Genomic DNA, 19,750 nt, shown 5'->3' with positions numbered 1-19,750 from the left:
GGAAGTGAAACCATACGGTCTTTCTCTGACTTATTTCACTTAGCATAACACCCTCTAGATCTATTCGTGTTGTTGCCAATTGCAAGATATTTTTTTCTCATGACTTAGTAATATTCCATGTGTGTGTATATATATATATATATACATATCATTTATTATTATTATAGCATTAATATGTGTTAAATATATACTATATTACAAATATATATCATAAATATATATATATACTACATATATATACAAATATATATATATACACACACACCATAAATATATAAAACCACATCTTCTTTATCCATCCATCTATCCTTGGACAGTTAGGTTGCTTCAATATCTTGGTTAATGTAAATAATGCTGCAATGAACATTAGTGTGCATATATCTTATCGAATTACCATTTTTATTTTCTTCAGGTAAATACCCAGAAGTGAAATTGCTAGATTATATGGCAGCTTTATTTTTAGTTTTTGAGGGGAACCTCCATACTGTTTTCCATAGTGGCCGCACGAATTTACATTCCCACCAATAGTGTTTAGAGGTGTTTAGTGCCTTTTTAGAGTGTTTAGTGCCTTTTCTCTACATGCTCGCCAACACTTTTTATTTATTTTATTTTTGATATTAGCCATTCTGACAGGGATGAGGTGGTACCTCATTGTGGTTTTGATTCACATTTCCCTGATGATTAGTGATGTTGAACATCTTTTCATGTGTCTGTTGGCCATCAGTATGTCTTCTTTGCAAAAATGTCTATTCAGGTCCTCTGCCCATCTTTTAATTGGGTTATCTGTTTTTTGCTGTTGAGTTGTATAAATTCTTTGTATATTTTGGATATTAACCCCTTACTATATAAGATTATTTGCAAATATCTTCTCCTATTCATCAGGCTGGCTTTTTATATTGTTGATAGTTTCCTTCACTGTGCAAAAGCTTTTTAGTTGGATGTAGTCCCATGGGTTTATTTTTGTTTTTGTCTCTGTTGCCTGAGCAGACACATCCAAAAAAAATATTGCTAAGACCGATGTCAAAGAGCATACTGCCTATGCTTTCTTCTAGGAGTTTTATGGTTTCAGGTCTTACTCACTTTGAGTTTACTTTTGTGTATGGTGTGAGAAAGTAGTCCACTTTTATTCTTTTGCACGTAGATGTCCAGTTTTCCCAACACCAGTTATTGAAGAAGCTGTCTTTTCCTCATTTTATATTCTTGCCTCCTTTATCATTGATTAATTGACCATATATGCATGGGTTCAGTTCTGAGCTCTCTATTCTGTTCCATTGATTTATGTGTCTGTTTTTGTGCCAATACCATACTGTTTGGATTACTCTAGGTTCGTAGCATAGTCTGAAGTCAGGAGTGTGATACCTTCAGCTTTGTTCTTCTTTCTCAAGATTGTTTTGGCTATTTGAGATCTTTTATGGTTTTAAACAAATTTTAGAATTATTTGTTCTAGTTTGGTGAAAAATACCATTGGCATTTTGATAGAGATTGAATTGAATCTGTAGATTGCCTTGGGTCGTATGGTCACATTACTAATATTATTTCTTCCAATCCATGAGCATGGTATATCTTTCCATTTGTTTGTAATGTCTTTAATTTCTTTCTTCAATGTCTTGTAGTTTTCTGAGTAGAGGTCTTCTACCTCCTTGGTTAGATTTATCCCTAGGTATTTTATTCTTTTTGATGCAATTGTAAATGGGATTGTTTTTTAATTTCTTTTTCTGATAGGTTGTTGTCAGTGTACAGAAACACAACAGATTTCTATATATTAATTTGTATCCTGCAACTTACTGAACTCATTTATTAGTTCTAACAGATTTTGGTAGCATCTTTAGGATTTTTCTGTGTATAGTATCATGCTCAACAAATGTTTATTAATTGAATTAAATTAACCAACCTAGCCTTGATAGAGCTCCTAAATACCATGAGTATGCAAGAGAAAGAAAAGTCATGGTTCTTGTCCCCAGGGATCACAGTTAAATTAAGGAGATGAGACCATCACTGTGACCTTTAAATAACACCCTTACTGGCCTATCAAATCATTTCTCAGCCAAACAGCTGCTTGGGAGGGCAGCTAGGAAGGGGACCCCAGAAAAACTCCTGAGAATCAGAAAGGGAGTCACCTGGCACCTTCAGAAAGACAGGAACAAGTGTTGGAAAGATGGGTCTGCTGACTGCCATGTTGCCAGGGCCTGGGACAGATGCCAGGATAAAGTCCACAGGCGGCAATTACATTCAACAGTTCTAGTGATGGAGAAAGTGCTCCCACCTCCACACTAAAGGCCACCCCTGGAGGCTGGGGGTAGGGAGCCGGCACCTCCAGGTCAGCGCCACACTGCAGTGAAGAAGAGGGACCAGACTGGCTAGTCTCCAGCCCTAGGACCAGCCTTCCATAAACTGGCAAGGGGAGGGGTGTCCTCTGCAAATGGTAGGGTTGGTGCCACAAAGGCAAAAAGTCTGGGAGCCCGAGCCGACCACTTGCTTCCACACCTTGCCCACCCTGGAGAAGAAGTTGGAGTGTCTCAGCCTACCCTTCCCCCAGGAACTTTGCCAAGGGATGCAAGTTGATGGCTGCCACCAGCTGGAGTCCACCCATCCTTCCCAGAGCATCTCTCTAGACCCTGGGGTTCTCCATTTGAGCTTAGGTCTTTGGTCTAGATGATCAGCAGAGAGTGCCAGTGACACACATGCCTGATGAGGTCTGATGACACGGTCAGATCTGTCAACATGTACTGAGCTCCAACCATGATGCAGGCTCTTGGGCAGCTTCCTATCTACATGTCATCTGCATTTAAGCCTTACTACTATAAGGTAATTAATTGTTCATCCCCACTGTATAGATGAAGAGACTGAGGTTCACAGGAGTCGTGCCCCTTGCCCAGAGCCTCCCAGTCCAGGAGTGGAAGAGCCAGGCATGGACCCTTGCCTGTCTCACTTCCGAGGCTTTGCTCTTGTTGTCACACCACTCTGGCTCCCAGATATTTTTGTGGCAGTGTATCAGGAAAAAGGAGTATGATTACAACAGCAGTCTGCTGGCACATCTGGAAGAGGCACCGCACTTGTGTGATATCCTTGTAGAGAGAGAACATATACGCTGTTCCAGCAGGCAGGAGAGTTTAGCCCTGGGGTCTCACTCAGTAAGATGGCTGTAACTAACCAGCGAGACAATTTATTTACCAAATCCTTATGCACATAACAAGCAGTTGCTGTCTAATTAATGTTGCCATTGATTACTTTGTTAAAGGATAAGTAAAGGTCTAATGGTTACTTGGTGGTGGTATAGAAAATTCCTATTTCACCCAGGAGCTAATCCTTTCAAGTCCCTAGATTGCTAGTAGTTTTAACTAAAATGTGGCTTTGAATCTGGATGTCTGTTGACATCCTCAGAGGCTCTCGGGCAGTCAGGATGTCTCGTCGAGGACTAGAGGTGGCTGTATGTATCTTTGTCCATGGCCGGATGATTCCAGGGTTTGCTCTTCAGTTGCCGTGACTGCTGTTTTCCCAGGTGCTTTGGAGAAGATGTGTGTATCAGCCTCCCTGACGTGGACGCCTACGTGATGGTGCTGCAGGCCGTCGAGCCCCAGATCACCCTCCATGGCACGGACCGCTTCTGGAGACCCACTGCCCAGTTTGAAAGCACCAAAGGGGTTACCCTCTTCCCCGACATCAAGATTGTGAGCACCTTCGCCAAAACCGAGGCCCCCAGTGACTTGAAGACCACAGGTACAGGCGCACACTGGGTTGGGGGGGGTGGAACCTTAAATTCTCACATGAAGTATAATTCTCGTCAATCATACTTCGGGACAACTGATGTATTGTTCACCATAGCGGGGTAATTTATGATAATGGAACAAAAAAGCCTGGAAACAATGCAGATAAATAACAGAGAGGGATGAATGGCTTAGAAAATTGTGGCACCCCCATAGAAGAGGTATGATGTTGGAGGGAAGGCACTTAGGCCAAACAGTAAGTTTTAAAAAAAAAAAGCAAGATGCAAATTACAGAGTAGCTACGTGTAGAGTGATCGCAACTCTGTCAAGAAAAAAATATGTAGAAAAATGCCCAGAAGGAAACACACCTAATGCTAACAGTGATATTCTCTGAGAAGCAGGAAAAGAGCCAATTTGTTTCTGCACCCCTTCACTTCTCTACAACTGCAAAATGTTCTGTAGTACACGTGTATTATTTTGGTAATGAGAAGAAAGTTAAAGAAGCATGGAGAAAAAAATAGAGCTGCATCTTAATGTATACCCCGTAAAAGTCTCCTTCAGCGATATCCCTCTCAACGCTTGGAACAGTTTCATTGTCGGGAGGGCTGTTCAGTAAAAGTAATTTGAATTGTCTGCCAGGAAGAAACACTGAGTTGCACTGAAAGCTACAGTATATTCGGCTGGTGGGGGGAGAGGGATGGAAGGATATGGAAGGAAGGCAGGAAAACCTGGGGCCCAGATCTACGGGAGGAATACGAGTTTGAGAACCATCCTTTGCTGCCTCCTCCAAAAGAATGTTTTCAACTCTCCCTCTCCCCCTCCCAAAGCAGCTGCTAACGATGGGCTAGTGCCAGTGGGTCTGAGTTCCTGAAGGGCTGCTTCTATAATAATCCTAACTACCCCCTGCCTTAAACCATGCTGGTCCCCAGCAAATGGGATGTCTGGCAAGACAGCCCTTCTTAGCTCACAAAAATAGATGGTGTTATACCACTTGTCTGGGCAGCACCGTTTCCCAGTTACACTCCAAGGTGCATTAGGTCGTGTGATCTTCCCTCTTGCCTTCATCTGTGGCTAATATCAGACAGGAAAAGGAAGGGCCTCGGACTGCAGTGGCTGCAGGCTGTAGCTGAGAGTATCTGGATTCCCGAGGCCTGACATCAGCCTATAGGCAACGCAGGGACAAGCAATTATCTGGGTCCACATCTCACCTTCTGTTTATGAGAGGTGCATGCAGACTGCATAGCCGAGTGCCCGAGAACTATTGTTAGTACTTCTAAAATTTCACTTTTATCGTTGTAAGAATAATCATTATTATGGGTGCCATAAACGAGCAGGCTAATGGCATGTGCCACCCGTGACCCTCTCCACCACCATCTTCTGCCCTCATCGACTCACTCTTTGTGCTGTTTCAGTACCAATGACATCACACCCCTCTCTCCCTCTGTGTTAGCTTACATGTCTACTCACTCTCTACCCTCGTCCTGGAAGGTCCCTCTCTGTCCCGTTCCCCATTATTGCCAACAAAAATCTCTACCTTCAACCCCTCTTCCAGAAGACCCCACCACCCTGACCCCAGGCTGTTACTGTACACGCCCAACCACTCTGTACACTTCCAGCCACTAGCGCGCTCTCTCACACACACTGGCGAGCCCTCAGTAGTGATTATCTGTTTATTAGACCTGACAAGGATCTCCTCCAGAGCCCAACTTATTGATTTGCCAGTAAGTCCCTGAGCCCAGTACAGTCCCTTTGGCACAGTGGGAATCAGGGAAACTGATGGAAGATTTTGTCCATATGCAAGCGCAAGAGAACGAGAGAAAATGGTGGGGTGAACATGCCCCCTACCTAGGGTGAGCAATCAGTCAGCAGTTGGGTCATAGGAGCCAGGATGACCCAACCTGACCTGACAAGAGTACAGCTCCCAAGAAAACCCAGAAACCACAGGCCATTTGAAAGAGAGGTATACGTGTACCATTATTAATGACAGACTTCGTTAAGTGTATATTAATGTGCTTTTAGATTTTGCCAACGCTACACGAAGCCATTGAGATTGGCAAGCATTTAAAAAGTAAGTGTACGAAATTATTTATAACAACATATATCCGTTGAGAGCAAAAAATGTTTCTGGTATCCCTTAAAAACTAAACAAAACAAAATAATTATTTAAAATAGCTCTCTCATCTTTAGTGAATCCTTTCAACATTTGTTTTCATAAATGTTTTATCATGCACAAAATATACCAGTCTGCTTAATGAGTAAATATACTTGTTCACAAATTTTTCAATAAAAGCCCACAAGATCAAAAATATCCAAAGGGGCTTCCCTGGTGGCGCAGTGGTTGAGAGTCCGCCTGCCGATGCAGGGGACACGGGTTCGTGCCCTGGTCTGGGAAGATCCCACATGCCGCAGAGCACCTGGGCCCATGAGCCATGGCCGCTGAGCCTGTGCGTCCAGAGCCTGTGCTCCGCAACAGGAGAGGCCACAACAGTGAGAGGCCCGCGTACCGCAAAAAAAAAAAAAAAAAAATTCAAAGACCACCGGCCCAGAGGTTGAGACTTTCACAAAGTGTGGGATCAGAAGGTCATGGTTGCCGTCCAGCTCCTCCCCTGTCATCTGTGTGACCCCAGGCAATCCACAGCACCCCACCCCATGGACTGTCCATTCCCCCATCAGTGAAATGGGAATAGTAAGAGTACCTCCTCTAGTGTCTGTCTGTTAGGATTTCCTTTGCACTGTGCCTAGCGTATAGCAAGGACTCCGTAACTACTAATCACTTTTTATTTTAAAGTAGGATTTTCATTTAGGAGTGCCAACCTGTCCAGCATTCAAATACTCAGACACTCCCCTGGGAAACTTGGGGTCATAGTATCAGGCAAGGACAGCTAGGCTGTCCAGGAACCAGAAACACAGGAACAAGGGTTGGAAAGATGGGTCTGCTGACCGCCATGTTGCCAGGGCCTGGGACAGATGCCAGGATAAAGTCCACAGGCGGCAATTACATTCAACAGTTCTAGTGATGGAGAAAGTGCTCCCACCTCCACACTAAAGGCCACCCCTGGAGGCTGGGGGTAGGGAGCCGGCACCTCCAGGTCAGCGCCACACTGCAGTGAAGAAGAGGGACCAGACTGGCTAGTCTCCAGCCCTAGGACCAGCCTTCCATAAACTGGCAAGGGGAGGGGTGTCCTCTACAAATGGTAGGGTTGGTGCCACAAAGGCAAAAAGTCTGGGAGCCCGAGCCGACCACTTGCTTCCACACCTTGCCCACCCTGGAGAAGAAGATGGAGTGTCTCAGACTACCCTTCCCTGAGGAACTTTGCCAAGGGATGCAACAGCTTGCCAACTAGACTAACAAATTTACTTATTTAATTATATCACCAGTGCAGCTCCACTTCAGCAATGTGTCATTGCCAGCCCCTCAGATACTGAAGAGTTAGTCATGCAAAGTACTTCTGCCTTTCAGAAGCTCAGAGTCTGCTGGGAGAGACAGAGAGACACACACCATGACCATGCAGGGAAAGCTATGAGAGCCTGATGGAGGGGCACTCATCTGTGGTCCCAAAGGAGACCAATCCTCCTTGAGCGTCTATTCTGTGCCACACATTGTTTTCAATCTTCTCAATGCCCTTACCCTCTTTACAGATAAGGAAATTGAGCAGGAGGTGGTTTCTCTAATACTATACAGCTTCTCAGAAGCAGCGCTGGTATTCAAATTCACATCTTTTTTTTTTTCTTGCGGTACACGGGCCTCTCACTGTTGTGGCCTCTCCTGTTGCGGAGCACAGGCTCCGGACGCGCAGGCTCAGCGGCCATGGCTCACGGGCCCAGCTGCTCCGCGGCATGTGGGATCCTCCTGGACCGGGGCACGAACTCGTGTCCCCTGCATCGGCAGGCAGACTCTCAACCACTGCGCCACCAGGGAAGCCCTCAATTCACATCTTTTGACTGCTGTGTTCATGTTCTTCACATAAATTCGTGCTGCCCAGCCTCAGGGGCTGCCTGGACATCCATCTGAGCAGTGGAGGTGATATTTGGGATGCCCCAGCCTCTCCTCCTGACCCAGCCTGAGCCTGGGGTTCAGTGACGGAGGAGGAGGACGGTGTGTCAGGGCCACGACCTGAGCTGTCCTCACTCCTGTGTTTTCCATGTGTCTGTCTTCCTACAGCCCCCAAACCAGCAGTTTTTGAAGAAATGCTTCACAACTTAGATTTCTGTGACATTTTAGTGCTGGGAGGGGACTTGGACCCCAAACAGGAGTGCTTGGAGCTCAACCACAGTGAGCTCCACCAGCGACACCTGGACGCCACCAACTCCACGGCCGGCTACTCCATCTATGGTAAGGCCATGCTCAGTCCTGCACCCAGTGGTCCCTTCTCAGTGGCCTTGTCCAGGGAGTCATGAGTGTGATGGCAGCTCCATCTCCTGTGGAGGTGGGTCAGGAGGGGACTCTTGACCTCAGAGCGTGGACTTCTAGCCCCTCCTTTGGCGAGCTATTCCAGTATCCTGGGGACTTGGCTCCCGTTCCACTCCTGGGGAAATCTGTAGAAACTAGGCGGGTGCCTGCTCTTACCATGTTTGATCTCAGATTGAGGCCAAACATTGTGGTCAGAGCCCAATCTATGTGGAAATTCCGTGCTTCAGTTTAATTGGCTCCTTAGAATGTCTGCACTGGCACACTGTCTGCCCCTAAACACCCTGAGCTCTTACCCTCACCGACTTCAGGAGACCCACACCACCAGCAGCTGCGGCCTGTCTCCCCAGCCCCTCTTCTGCCTTCTTATGACAGGTGTGGTCTCTTGACACAGGTGTGGGCTCCATGAGCCGCTATGAGCAGGTGCTACGTCACATCCGCTACCGCAACTGGCGTCCAGCTGCCCTGGAGGCCCGGCGGTTCAGGATCAAGTGCTCGGAACTCAATGGGCGCTACACCAGCAATGAGTTCAACTTGGAGGTGAGTGAGTCCCGCAGTTGTGAGGGAAGCCCTGGCCCACCCATTCATTCACTTCGCTTATTCGGGAGAACTGCGGCCACTGGTCCACCTGCCACTCCCGGTCCACAGCATCCCTCCCTGCTCTTCTCAGGTCAGCGTCCTCCATGAGGTCAGGGTCTCAGACAAGGAGCACGTCAACCACCTCATCGTGCAGCCTCCCTTCCTCCAGTCTGTCCAGCACCCGGAATCCCAGACTAGCATCCAGCGCAGTTCAGGTAGGTCACATGGGAGGAGGGACCTCGGGACACCAGGTGCTGATGGTGACTCAAGACCGTCCACTCAACAGACAGTTAGGGTGCAGCAGCCAGAGGCGCCCAGAACTGAAGGAGGTGCTCGGCCATGGAGAAGCTATGGGCCTGGCTCTGGGGCACTCATGGCCTCAGGAGGGCGCAGGTCAAGTACACAAGAAGTTATAAGAAATGTATAATAGCAGATGTTACAAAGGGCTGGGGTAAAATTTTGCAAGTCCTTTGAGACCCAACTCAAAGCTACATGCTGTATGTAGCCTTCCCTGAGCCCCTCACATATGCTCACACACACGTATGCACCATATTGCAAAGTCTCCCACCCTTACGTCTGTTCCAGTACCTTCCATATTGTCTTCCTATCTGGCGGGCACTTCTGTCTGTCCCGACTGAACTCCACAGTTTCTAGCTCTCGTGGGGAGGGGAAGGGGGCTGCCCTATGCTTTGATGGAAAAAGCAAGAAATCAAAGAGAATGTGCACTTATTGAGCACCTACTATGTGCCTCTGTGGAAATTCACATAGATGATTTCATTTGCTCCTCGCTACTTCCCATGGGATAGGAATGATGAAGTCTACTACATAGATGAAAAAAGTGAAGCCCAGACAGAGTAAGGTTCTGACCCAGAGCTCTCCAACTGGGCAGTGTAGGGCAGATGTTAACCTACACATGGATGTTTCAATCGTGTTCCATCCCAAGGGTGAGCTAGTCCCTCATTCACCACGTCCTGCAAATTCCTTCCTCATTCCAGTGGTCCCGAGCATTGCCACGGTGGTCATCATCATCTCCGTGTGCATGCTAGTGTTTGTCGTGGCCATGGGCATGTACCGGGTCCGGATCGCCCACCAGCACTTCACCCAGGAGTCTGAGGCTGCCAAGGAAGCCGAGATGGATTGGGACGACTCGGCACTTACTATCACAGTCAACCCCATGGAGGTAACAATCGTCACGCGGGGGCTGGGAGCTCAGAGCGGGATGCCTCTCCTCCACCCAGCTCCATCCTTCCTGTGCCAGAAGCCCTGCCCAGCTAGCCCAGCCCCACTGGTCCTTCCCTTCTCTGGGCTCCTCCAGCCTCTCAACCTGCATGAGCCACACTTACCCACCAAATACATTCACTGCTTAAAAAACGTGTGAATTGCTCTCACCCAACAAACAAAACCAGACATTTCTTAAGGCAAGCAGCCACGTAGTGTCTGTCCCTGGCCTCCCCTGTAGTATTTAGCTCAGAGCTGACTCACTCTCAGGGACTCAGTATTGAATTTTTGATTAGCTACCAGTATACATTAGATGGCTTTGCTCCATCTGCCTGCAGAGCTCACTTAAAGACTCAGAATATGTTAATACAAAAACCCAATGGTAATACCTGCCATTTATTGAGCCCTCATCATGCCAGCACTGCACGAGGTCCTCAATACGCACCATCTCATTTAATCTTCCCAGCAACCTGTGAAGTGGGAGTCGCCCTCCTCATTTACCAAGGTAGGACCAACTCAGAGAGGGAAAGTAAAGTACCCAAACTCCCAGAGCTGGTAATGGCACCACCAGTATTCAAACCCACGCCTGTCTGATTCTAAAGTTATCTTTCCAGTGGCCCATCATCCCCCAGAATCCACCCATGAGTGTCCAAATGTCCCTGATCTGGACATAGGACACTCAAGAAAAGCCGCTTCCGTCGGGCCCTTTGGTCTGCCCATGGCTGCTGGGTGGGGGGAAAGGCAGGAGTAAGAAAGCGAGGGAGTCAGTGGCCATGAGGAGGAGCCACTGAGGAATGAAAAGTATCCCAGCCAGTCCCCAGTTTCCCCGCCTCACCTGGCCTCCTGCTCCAACTTCAGAGCCAGCGTGCCAATGCAGGTCAGCTTGTCCCAGCGCGTGCTGTAGGTATAGGGCTGAGCGCAACACTTTGGGGACCCCAGCATTTCCACCTTCAGAGAGCTGAGCCTTGGGCCTAGGAGGCAAGACCATTATGCCAGGAGCGCTCTGAGTACCCGGCCACAGCGTGCTCACCAAGGGCTAACGTGGTGATGCCTGCAGTCAGTGAAGCATGAGCAGGGAGAGCCTTTGGGGCTGTCCAGGGACGATTTCTTGGAGCCTCAGAGAGGCCTTGAGAATGAGTAGGATCTGGGGGAAGCAGAGGTAGAAGAGAAAACACTCCAGAGAGGGGATGTAGCCAAGCATGGGCTCACAGCTCTTATGGCTGGTTTATGAACTCCAAACATAAATCCAGAAAGAAGATTTGACTGGAATTGCCGAAACGCTGGGGGGAGGGGACTGGAAAAGCATGGGGTAGAGATTGAGGACACAAACCCCCAGGGGTGAGGGGCAGGCGTGGAAAATGAGGACCGTGAACTTTGTCCTTCTGAAAGGAGTAGTTTTGAGGGGCGGCACAGCCGAGTCTTGGCTTAGAAGACCTTCTGCTCCCAGAGACATTAGTTTCCCACCTGGAAGAGGGGTACAAGCTTAAATGCTATCCTCGCATTGAGAAGCAAGTCACTAAAGACCTATGTAGATAGGTTTCAGAAATGCCAGGAAAGAAACGTTGGCCCGAAAGCCTCCCTGAATGATGGATGGGATCGGCCTAAATGTCCAATGTTTAAAACGCAACGATTGGGCTTCCCTGGTGGCGCAGTGGTTGAGAGTCCGCCTGCCGATGCAGGGGACACGGGTTCGTGCCCCGGTCCGGGAGGATCCCACGTGCCGCGGAGCAGCTGGGCCCGTGAGCCATGGCTGCTGAGCCTGCGTGTCCGGAGCCTGTGCTCCGCAATGGGAAAGGCCACAACAGTGAGAGGCCCACGTACCGCAAAAAAAAAAAAAAAAAAAAAAAAACGCAACGATTTACCTTGAGTTGGGGTCCGGAATTTGCCATTTCTTGTCTTTGTCCTTAGCCCTCCGATTGGTCTTTCACCAAAGGACTTCCGTTCCAGAAAGCCTATCTCCCAGCCCAAGGGTTTAGCATCAAGGGAAGGAGTTCCAAGGGGCCCTAAATGTCTCCTTAATAGAGGGAGAAACTTAAGCTCCAGCGTGGCTCCTGTTTGACCCCTGATGAGCGTTTCCCTTCTCTCCCTGCCATCCAGAAACACGGAGCCCCAGGGCGTGGGGAAGATGAGACCGAGGAAGAGGAGGAGGAGGAAGACCTAAGCTCGAGCAGCAGCGACTCCGAGGGCAGTGATGAGGAGGACGAGGAGGAGGGAGCGGGCAGGGGCGGACACGGGCCGGGCGGAGCCGCGCAAGCCCAGCTGGAGTGGGATGACTCCACCCTCCCCTACTAGTGCCCGGCCGTCTGCGCCCGCCCACGTGTCCCTTTTGGAAGCCCCGCCCCGATGTACGCCCCAGCCTATCGCGTCGCCTCTGATTTCTATGACAGGTCCCGGCAGGCCTTCCCCAGCACCCTGGAACCCACCCTTTACGCCTTGGGTACTCCCCGCGTCCCAGCCCTGGGGAGGTTCCCAGAAGCCCAGCGTCATCCTCACTGGGGACTTCAGGGGGGACTTTGTCCTGTGGCCCCCACTTCTCTTGCACTGGGCTCACCCAGCAGCCTGTCAGTAGATCTGTGGGTACCGTGTTTGCTCTCCCCTGCAGGGGAGAAGGTCAGCCTTCATGTCGCTCCCCTACCTGGGCTCCACATTCTCAGGGTCCTGAGGTTCCAACCCCCCGTGCGGGCACTGACTCCGTGGTGTCTCCACACCGACCATCAGTTCTTCGCACCTGCCTCTCCAGGCTGCTTCCTACAAGCAGGATGGTCAGACTCCACACGCCCGAGGTCTAAGTCCTCAACACTTCAAAAGAACGTCTGGACCGAGGTGGAATCAAGTTTGCAGGGAAGGGTTTGCCTAGGCTGTCCCCACGGCTCCCCACCACCACACACACGTGCTCTTCCATTTTGGAGAGCCTCTCCCTTTGTCCTTTGTGAGGCCACAGAAGCTCATATGAAAAGTCCGAAACCAGGAGCAGGCCCTTGGCCACAGCAGGGCCTGGTTCCAGCCAAAGTTCTCTGAGAACCTGCCTTCCTGGCAGCCACTGAGACCCACGGTGCTGCCCTGCTGGGGGTTCCCACCACATGACACCACGAGGGCCAGGAAGCATTGCACATAGCCACTGCCCTGGGTGACAGCAGGGACAAGCCTGCAGCCAGGGATCAGAAGGAAGGGCTTCAGGGTGGACGCAGAGCTGGGTGACGGGGTGGCTGGGCTCTCCCGGTCCAGAGGGCGACCCCAAGGTTGACAAGGCTCTCACTGTCTAGTCTTAGGGTCCCTCGTCCCCTAGTTCACAGGTTTGCCTCTTGAGAAGATACACTCCTCTTGGATGTTTTGGAACAAGCATGAACTGCGCCGAGTCTAAAATAAGAGTTTGGAGATTTAACTGCTAGAAATTCGAAGCATCTTTGCCATGATAACAGCTTCTTTCTTCTTCTCAGAAAAGGAGCAATGCTTTGGGTGGAGGGCAAATACATCCAAAAACCATTTCCTTCTTTCCTTCTTCTTTGTTTTAATAAGGAAACCTTTTCCATCTCCATCTTAACATGGACACTTTTGGAGGAGAACTGTTGCTATAGTAACTGGTCTGTGATCTTTCCTGGCGGAGAGTATAGCAGGCAAGAGCTAGGGCTGTTAGAGGACTTCCATGAGGCTCTAAGAACGTCTTTGTTTCAAATGTCTTGGGCTTTTTTTGTCCTCAATATGTATGACCTGTCCCCTCTCTCCCCCACCCCAACTCCCAGCCCATCCCGTACTGGCACGGGCACAGAGCTCGTCCCTAGGCACAGGGTATTCAGGTTCAAAAGAAAGGTCGGAATCTGTTCATCCTACTCCCTGTGTCAGAGAGACACAGCTACTCTCCTACTCAGAGAGAGCTTAGGAAGGGAGACCACCATCAATGTCTTTTAGTCTGACCTCCACCCAGTGAGGATCCGTGACAGGTCTTTGTAACCTTCTGATTTGAGGAAACCACCTTAGGCAGCCTTTTCCTTCGCCTAACGTGTTTTTTGCATCTGTTTCCTCCTTTGAGCCTCACAAGAATCCCATGAGGGAGTGGGGAACGCCTCTTGTTAGACCCATTTTCATGATGAGTAAACGGAGGTTCAGAGATTCAGCATCTTGCTCAGAGTCATTCCGAGGCATAGACAAGACGGGACTCCCCACTCTTGGCCCAGTGCCTACCACCCTGATTCTACTTATTTGTATTCATGCAGCTAAGAGGCATTGCTGAGGACCTACTACGTGCTAAGTGCTCTACCAGCAGCTGTGGAAAAGGGAGAAAGCGGAAGAAGCTCCTCCCTCAGAGGACTTGATAGTTGCAGAGGAGAAACAGTCAGGCATAGAAATCATACAAGAGACGAATGCAGAGGGAGGGAGAGGAGAAGTCACAGGAAGAAGAGGGACACATTTGCAAACTCAACGCATGCTCTGATTTTCCCCTCCTTAGAAAAGACGCTGGCAGGAGTTTGGGGCTTTATATTCATTGAATGGAAATAGACACCTCTGTGAATATTCCCAGTCAAATAGCCCTTTTCTATCAGGCAGGGTCTGCACACCTAGAAGGAGAAAATCTTGGATTTGTAGTCCTCATAGTCCCCTTAGTTAAATAAAAAGAGACTTTTTAGCCAGGCATTTAGGAGCTAACAGAATTCTTCCAAAATTAAGGCAGTAAAATGAGTACTGTATTTATAGGTTTAAAGCCAATTCTTTTTGAATTGGATTTTGATTGAAAACATTGAAGTCCGGTGTTCATGAGAGTGCTTTCTTCTGCTAGGTCTTTCGGTTTGGCTGTGGTGGGGAAGGTGGTCTGGTGCCCTCCAACTGCCTGCTATGGCTACATCACTTATTCACGGCTCGGTGAGCTGCTTGGGGCATGTGAAACCATTTTGTGGGGTTTTCAGGGCTGGGAGGGGCAGGGGGAGGGAACAGGTGAAAGTGGAGCTTGGCCAGGGCAGCAGAGTTGATTCATTTGTGACTGGACTCATATGTAGAGAAACAATGGGGTCAAGTCCCCTTATTTCCCACTGAGCCCTTTCCATCAACTCCTGCCATGGAAGGTCACCCTGCATGCCAGCCCCAAGGACAAGGCACTTGAAGTGATGCTGCTGGGTCAGTGGGCATTTATCATGTTCCCAGCACCCTGCTCAGCGCCATGGGTGAGAATAAGAAGGGGAGAGTATATAAAAGTAGCAGAAGCTTCGGGGAGTATCCAGGTGAGTGGTGAGTGATGTGATCTGCCCTCTCGCAGGGATTCTAACCACAGGTGGAAAATGCCACTCATAAGGCCAGCGTTGCCCAGGCTCCATCTGCTGGCATCTGGGAACCAAAACTCCCAGATGGCCAGATCCCCTGTGGCTTCTCACCCAGACAGCAGCAGCAGTACATGTACACTTGTACTGGGGGGAACAGCTGACCAGTTTGGCCACAGGCCAGACCAGTGCTTGTCTTGCCAAGTGGATGACCAGATCCTGCTCTCTGGAAGTTGCAAATACATAGGCGGAAACCTCTCACGTGACTCAGGTGACAGGGAGGAAGCTAAAGAAGAGGTTGAGTTGAAGAAGCCAGTACAGAATGGCTGCCCTAGTGGAGTAAAGCAATCAGCTAGTTGGTCATCTGTCTTAAAGAACAAGAAAGGTATATTCTAGTAGGTTTCATCAAATGCTATAAATCTGACCAAGGCCCCAGTTCATCTAGCTACCAAAAACACGGGTTCTGCTTTCACCACCTCTTTCGTGAATGTACACAGCCATGCTATCAAGCAGGGCTTAGCCCACCCACCTCTGCTTGTAGCAAGGGCTGTGCCTGGTGGACCTGGACCCTGCAGGGAGTCGGGCTCCTGAAGGGGAAGCAATGTCCTCTGTTCCTATACAACAGGGACGGGCGAACTTCACCTGTAAAGATCCAGTTAGTAAGTATTTCGGGCTTTGCAGGCCATGTGGTCTCTGTTGCAGGTATTTGACCCTGCCACGGTAGCATGAAATGAGCCACGGACAATATGCTTAGATGAATGGATATGGCTCATATTTCCCAAAAAACTTTATTTATGAACACTAAAAAGAAGCAGGCAATTTGAATTCATATTGTTATCACATGTCACAAAATTTTATGACTCTTTTGATTTTTATTTTCAAGCATTTAAAAATGGAGAAACCTTTCTGAGCCCACTGACCTTTCAAAAACTAGCAGCCGGCCAGATTTTGCCCAGGGGCCATGGTTTGCACACCTCAACCATGTGTGTGGGGAAAGCAGCCTTCCAGCTGCCAAGGGAAAGCAGATTACTATCTTAAGCCCTCCCATCAGCTACCCAGTGGTCTTTGCCTCCAAAATAAACAGCAAATAACACCACAGTCCTTAATTAAGCTGTTTTGAAAATCCATGTTCTGGGGGAAAACCAAAACCAAAACCAAAAAATACTTATTCCTTGTTGAATTGCCTCAAACGCAGGCAAGCATTCCTCAAGAACTGAAAGGCTTGGGTCCAGGAACCCGCTGACCTTGGAATACAAACCCCATTGAGCTAAGGGCTAACTCCCAGGCCCAGGGCCTTCCCCCAGTGACTCAGCCCATAATGATTTCTAAGCAGGAATGTTCATTATTTCAGACTGATTTCCATTCAGCCCTGCTCATGCCATCACTCTAAAAATGATCTAAAAGTCTTGTGACTGTTTGAATCAATACAGCATAATCAGTAGAAAGCCTGCCCCGGCACACTTCAAAATTAGCATTCTTCTTGGCTATATGATTCAGTTTTAGCCAAAGGAGGACTTTTTCTTAACTGTCCTCTCATTTAAATTAACCAAATCAGTTTTACAAAAAAAGTGAGAGAGCTGGTCTAATCCTCTGAAAAAATTTACCAGTGCAAACTAGATGTTTTTCAGGGAAGATCATTCTGAGGCCTTTGGGTGATCCCCAAAGCCTCCTGCCATGTACTCTGGCAGGCTACGGATGCTACACCATTCTCTAGCTGCATCAGACATTTATCGAGGCTGACAAGCCAAAGCCCTGGGCACAATTTAATTTTCATGGAACCACTTTCCGTTGTCCAGCTGTAGGCAAAGGAAACGAGTAATGAAAGTTTTGAAGCCTACTCCAGCACCTTCATTTCCCTGCCTTTATTTGCTTTACTTTATACATGTATTCTGTACCTGTTTTATAGATCTTGCTCTAGTTTTCCTTTGGGCACCAACCAGAAAGAAGAGTTAGTTGACTTGGTAAGAAGTGAGTTAGAAGCCAAACTTGACTATCCCAGGGAGATGAAAAGAGACAGAAGATGTCACCTCCACCAGCACCCCAGAAAGCAATCAGACACCCCCATATGCCATCAGTGAACAGATGGGATTCCGTGTTTGCAGCTATGTTCAATGTAATTCAGCAAACTCTTGCTCAGCGCCCGTGGTGTGCCACCCCCGGTGCCAGGAATGGGGAAGGGAGGATGGATGAGTCGTGGCCCTGCCCGTGAGGATCTCCTGGTCTTGCAAGCTGCTGGGATGTTCCCTCTGACCTGCTGGAGGCTGTCTATGAGCCGCCAGGACTGGGGGGACAGGAGTTTTGGGGTTGGGAGAGGGGGGATAACTTGCTCTGGCAGTTCTCCACCCTAAGTCAGGTGGTAGGTGTGATTCTGGGAGCCCTGCCACACATTGCTGAGGCCAAGTGGACAACTTTCTAGGGAAGCAGGCAATGCTTCCCTATGCATTTCTTAATTCCACCCCAGGCTGACTTGGTTCACCTGCTGAGGGAAGCCAGTCACCCTGCCTACGGGGCAGAAATAATATGGCCAAGGGCTAGGAGTCAGTGAAAGCAACCAAAGGAAGTTCTTTTTTTGGGGGGGGGGGATTTATATATATATATATATATTCAAACAGAAAGTCACAAAAATTACAATCATCGTCATCAGTTCACTCAGTCCCATGTAATTACTTTTTTTTATCTTGATCTTTTGTTAGCACTTTTATGAATTCATCAGTTTTCCATTAGAGTTCTGAAAATGCTTATTCGTTCAATTCAGCAGTATAGTCAGTTACCAGAAACCTGTACTTGTCAGAGTCTTTTCCATGAATTCCTTAAAGATGAAACCCTTTTATAGGAACATTTCTGCGAAAGCACCAGAGTACACCCAGAACTGTCTGTAAATGACAAAAGACTTAAAAACGACCACGGTTAAAGATTTGATGAAAGTTCATAATAATGCAATTGACAAGGAAATTTCGTTATTTCTGAGATATACATTTCAAAGGAAGTTCTTACATACCAAGAGCAGGCAGCCAGACGTCGGAAGTTAGGAAGGGTGACCCACATCCAGGGACCAGCATGAAAGCCCACAGCCATGGAACAGCCTGAGTGAGTGAGCACCTCGGAGGCCCCAGGTCAGAGCTGGAGAGGGAAGCAGGGCTGGCTCCAGGGGACCCGCTGCAGGCTCACACCCCACCCTGTGGAACCCAGGTGCTCAAGGTATCCTTGGGCCAGAGCAGCAGCCTCACCTGGGAACAAATGAGAAATACAAATTCTCGGGCCCCACCCAAGACCTGCTGAACCAGAAACTGGGGGTGGGGTCCAGCATCTGTGTTTCAACGAGCTCTCTGATTCTGAAGCAAGCTAAGGTTTGAAAACCACGGATGTAGAGGGTGAGAAGAAGGATGTAAGCTGGCATTGGGATCAGACCACTGTTAGCAAGATAAGAAAAGAATTGTGTAGTGATGAGAGGGGGCCAAACAGACCGCCCCACCCCCATCCCGGGCCCTCTAGGGTCTAAACCACGCTCCCTGGAGCAGTGGTTTCAGAGAACCCTGGCCTTAGTCCCAATTCCACTCCGCCCCGGGGCATGAGCCACTTCCTGCTGGTCTGGCCCCATGTCCTGGAGAAAGACGCAGCAAGACGCAGCCCAGGAGAAGCTGTAGTGAGGTCACCCAGCCCTAGGGAGGCCACCTTCCAGCTTCCTATAAGCTGAGCAACCTCCTCCAAGGCTGTATTTTAAGGGGAAACAATTAAACTGCAGCAATGACCCTGCGTCACCAGGAGAAGTGGTCTCCACACAGCCCCTATGCTGGTGGAACCGTCCAGGGCCTGGCAGGACTGGAGCGGGGTCAGTTAAGGACACTGCCAGGTGACTGACTGCAGCATCACTCTGTTTGTAATGAGACTGACGCATGCAGCGTCACCATGCAGGCACTAAATTGGATGGGGAATGAATGGCTTTTCTTGGAAGGGCAGTCACTCACTCTGGCTGTTACTGAAATTAGAAAACAAAACCCAAAATCGAACCTGCAGCCTTCCCTACAGACAATGTCTTGGCCCTTGAATTTCTACGACCCGCAAAGGTGCCAGGTTCCACCAAGGCCCTTTTTCCCCATCAACCAGATCCCTAAGGTCCACTGATTATTGATTTGGCTTTCTGATTTATGGCTGAAACTCTGTGAAGGTCCACAAACATTTGGAAGGAACTAGTTGGTGCCCTATTAGTCATTTACACCTAGCTGTGGGGTACAGAATGTGTCTTCGTGTAAGGATTTCTGGGAGTCAGAGCGCTGGGGTGCTGGGCCTTGGGGAGGAAGCATAGAAGAGAAATGGGCTGGGAAACAACAGCCCAGATACATGGCCTGGGAGATCCAGCATCTGCTGTTTAGGTCCGTGAACCCTAATCCCCTCTTGATCAGACTCATCCCTGGTCCTGTCAGCCGTCTCCTTGCTGAGTCCTCCCAAATGCCCCATAGGACAATTCCATTTCTCCAGCCCAGCTTGGAAAAGGTCTTCTGGTTAAATGCTCAATCTCCTGAGACCACAGAGATCATGTGGGGAATAACTCATCTCTAACAAATTAGAACATACTAACAACAATAAATAGGGCTGTC

General features: G+C 48.8%; 1 protein-coding gene across 1 annotated transcript in view; it reads left to right on the top strand.

The window, feature by feature from the left end:
* CLSTN2 (calsyntenin 2) overlaps positions 1–14,795 on the top strand; it is a 640,464-nt gene extending 625,669 nt beyond the window's left edge. The window contains exons 12-17 of the mRNA XM_060099612.1: positions 3,500–3,717; positions 7,867–8,037; positions 8,507–8,652; positions 8,783–8,906; positions 9,687–9,871; positions 12,007–14,795. Coding sequence (XP_059955595.1) covers positions 3,500–3,717; positions 7,867–8,037; positions 8,507–8,652; positions 8,783–8,906; positions 9,687–9,871; positions 12,007–12,201 — 1,039 coding nt within the window. The 3' untranslated portion in view covers positions 12,202–14,795. The remainder of the gene's footprint in view (positions 1–3,499; positions 3,718–7,866; positions 8,038–8,506; positions 8,653–8,782; positions 8,907–9,686; positions 9,872–12,006) is intronic.
* The last annotated feature ends 4,955 nt before the right edge of the window (positions 14,796–19,750 follow it).

Source organism: Mesoplodon densirostris, chromosome 5, assembly GCF_025265405.1.
Source record: "Mesoplodon densirostris isolate mMesDen1 chromosome 5, mMesDen1 primary haplotype, whole genome shotgun sequence".
Lineage (NCBI taxonomy): Eukaryota > Metazoa > Chordata > Mammalia > Artiodactyla > Ziphiidae > Mesoplodon > Mesoplodon densirostris.
This window is presented reverse-complemented; position numbering and strand designations above follow the sequence as displayed.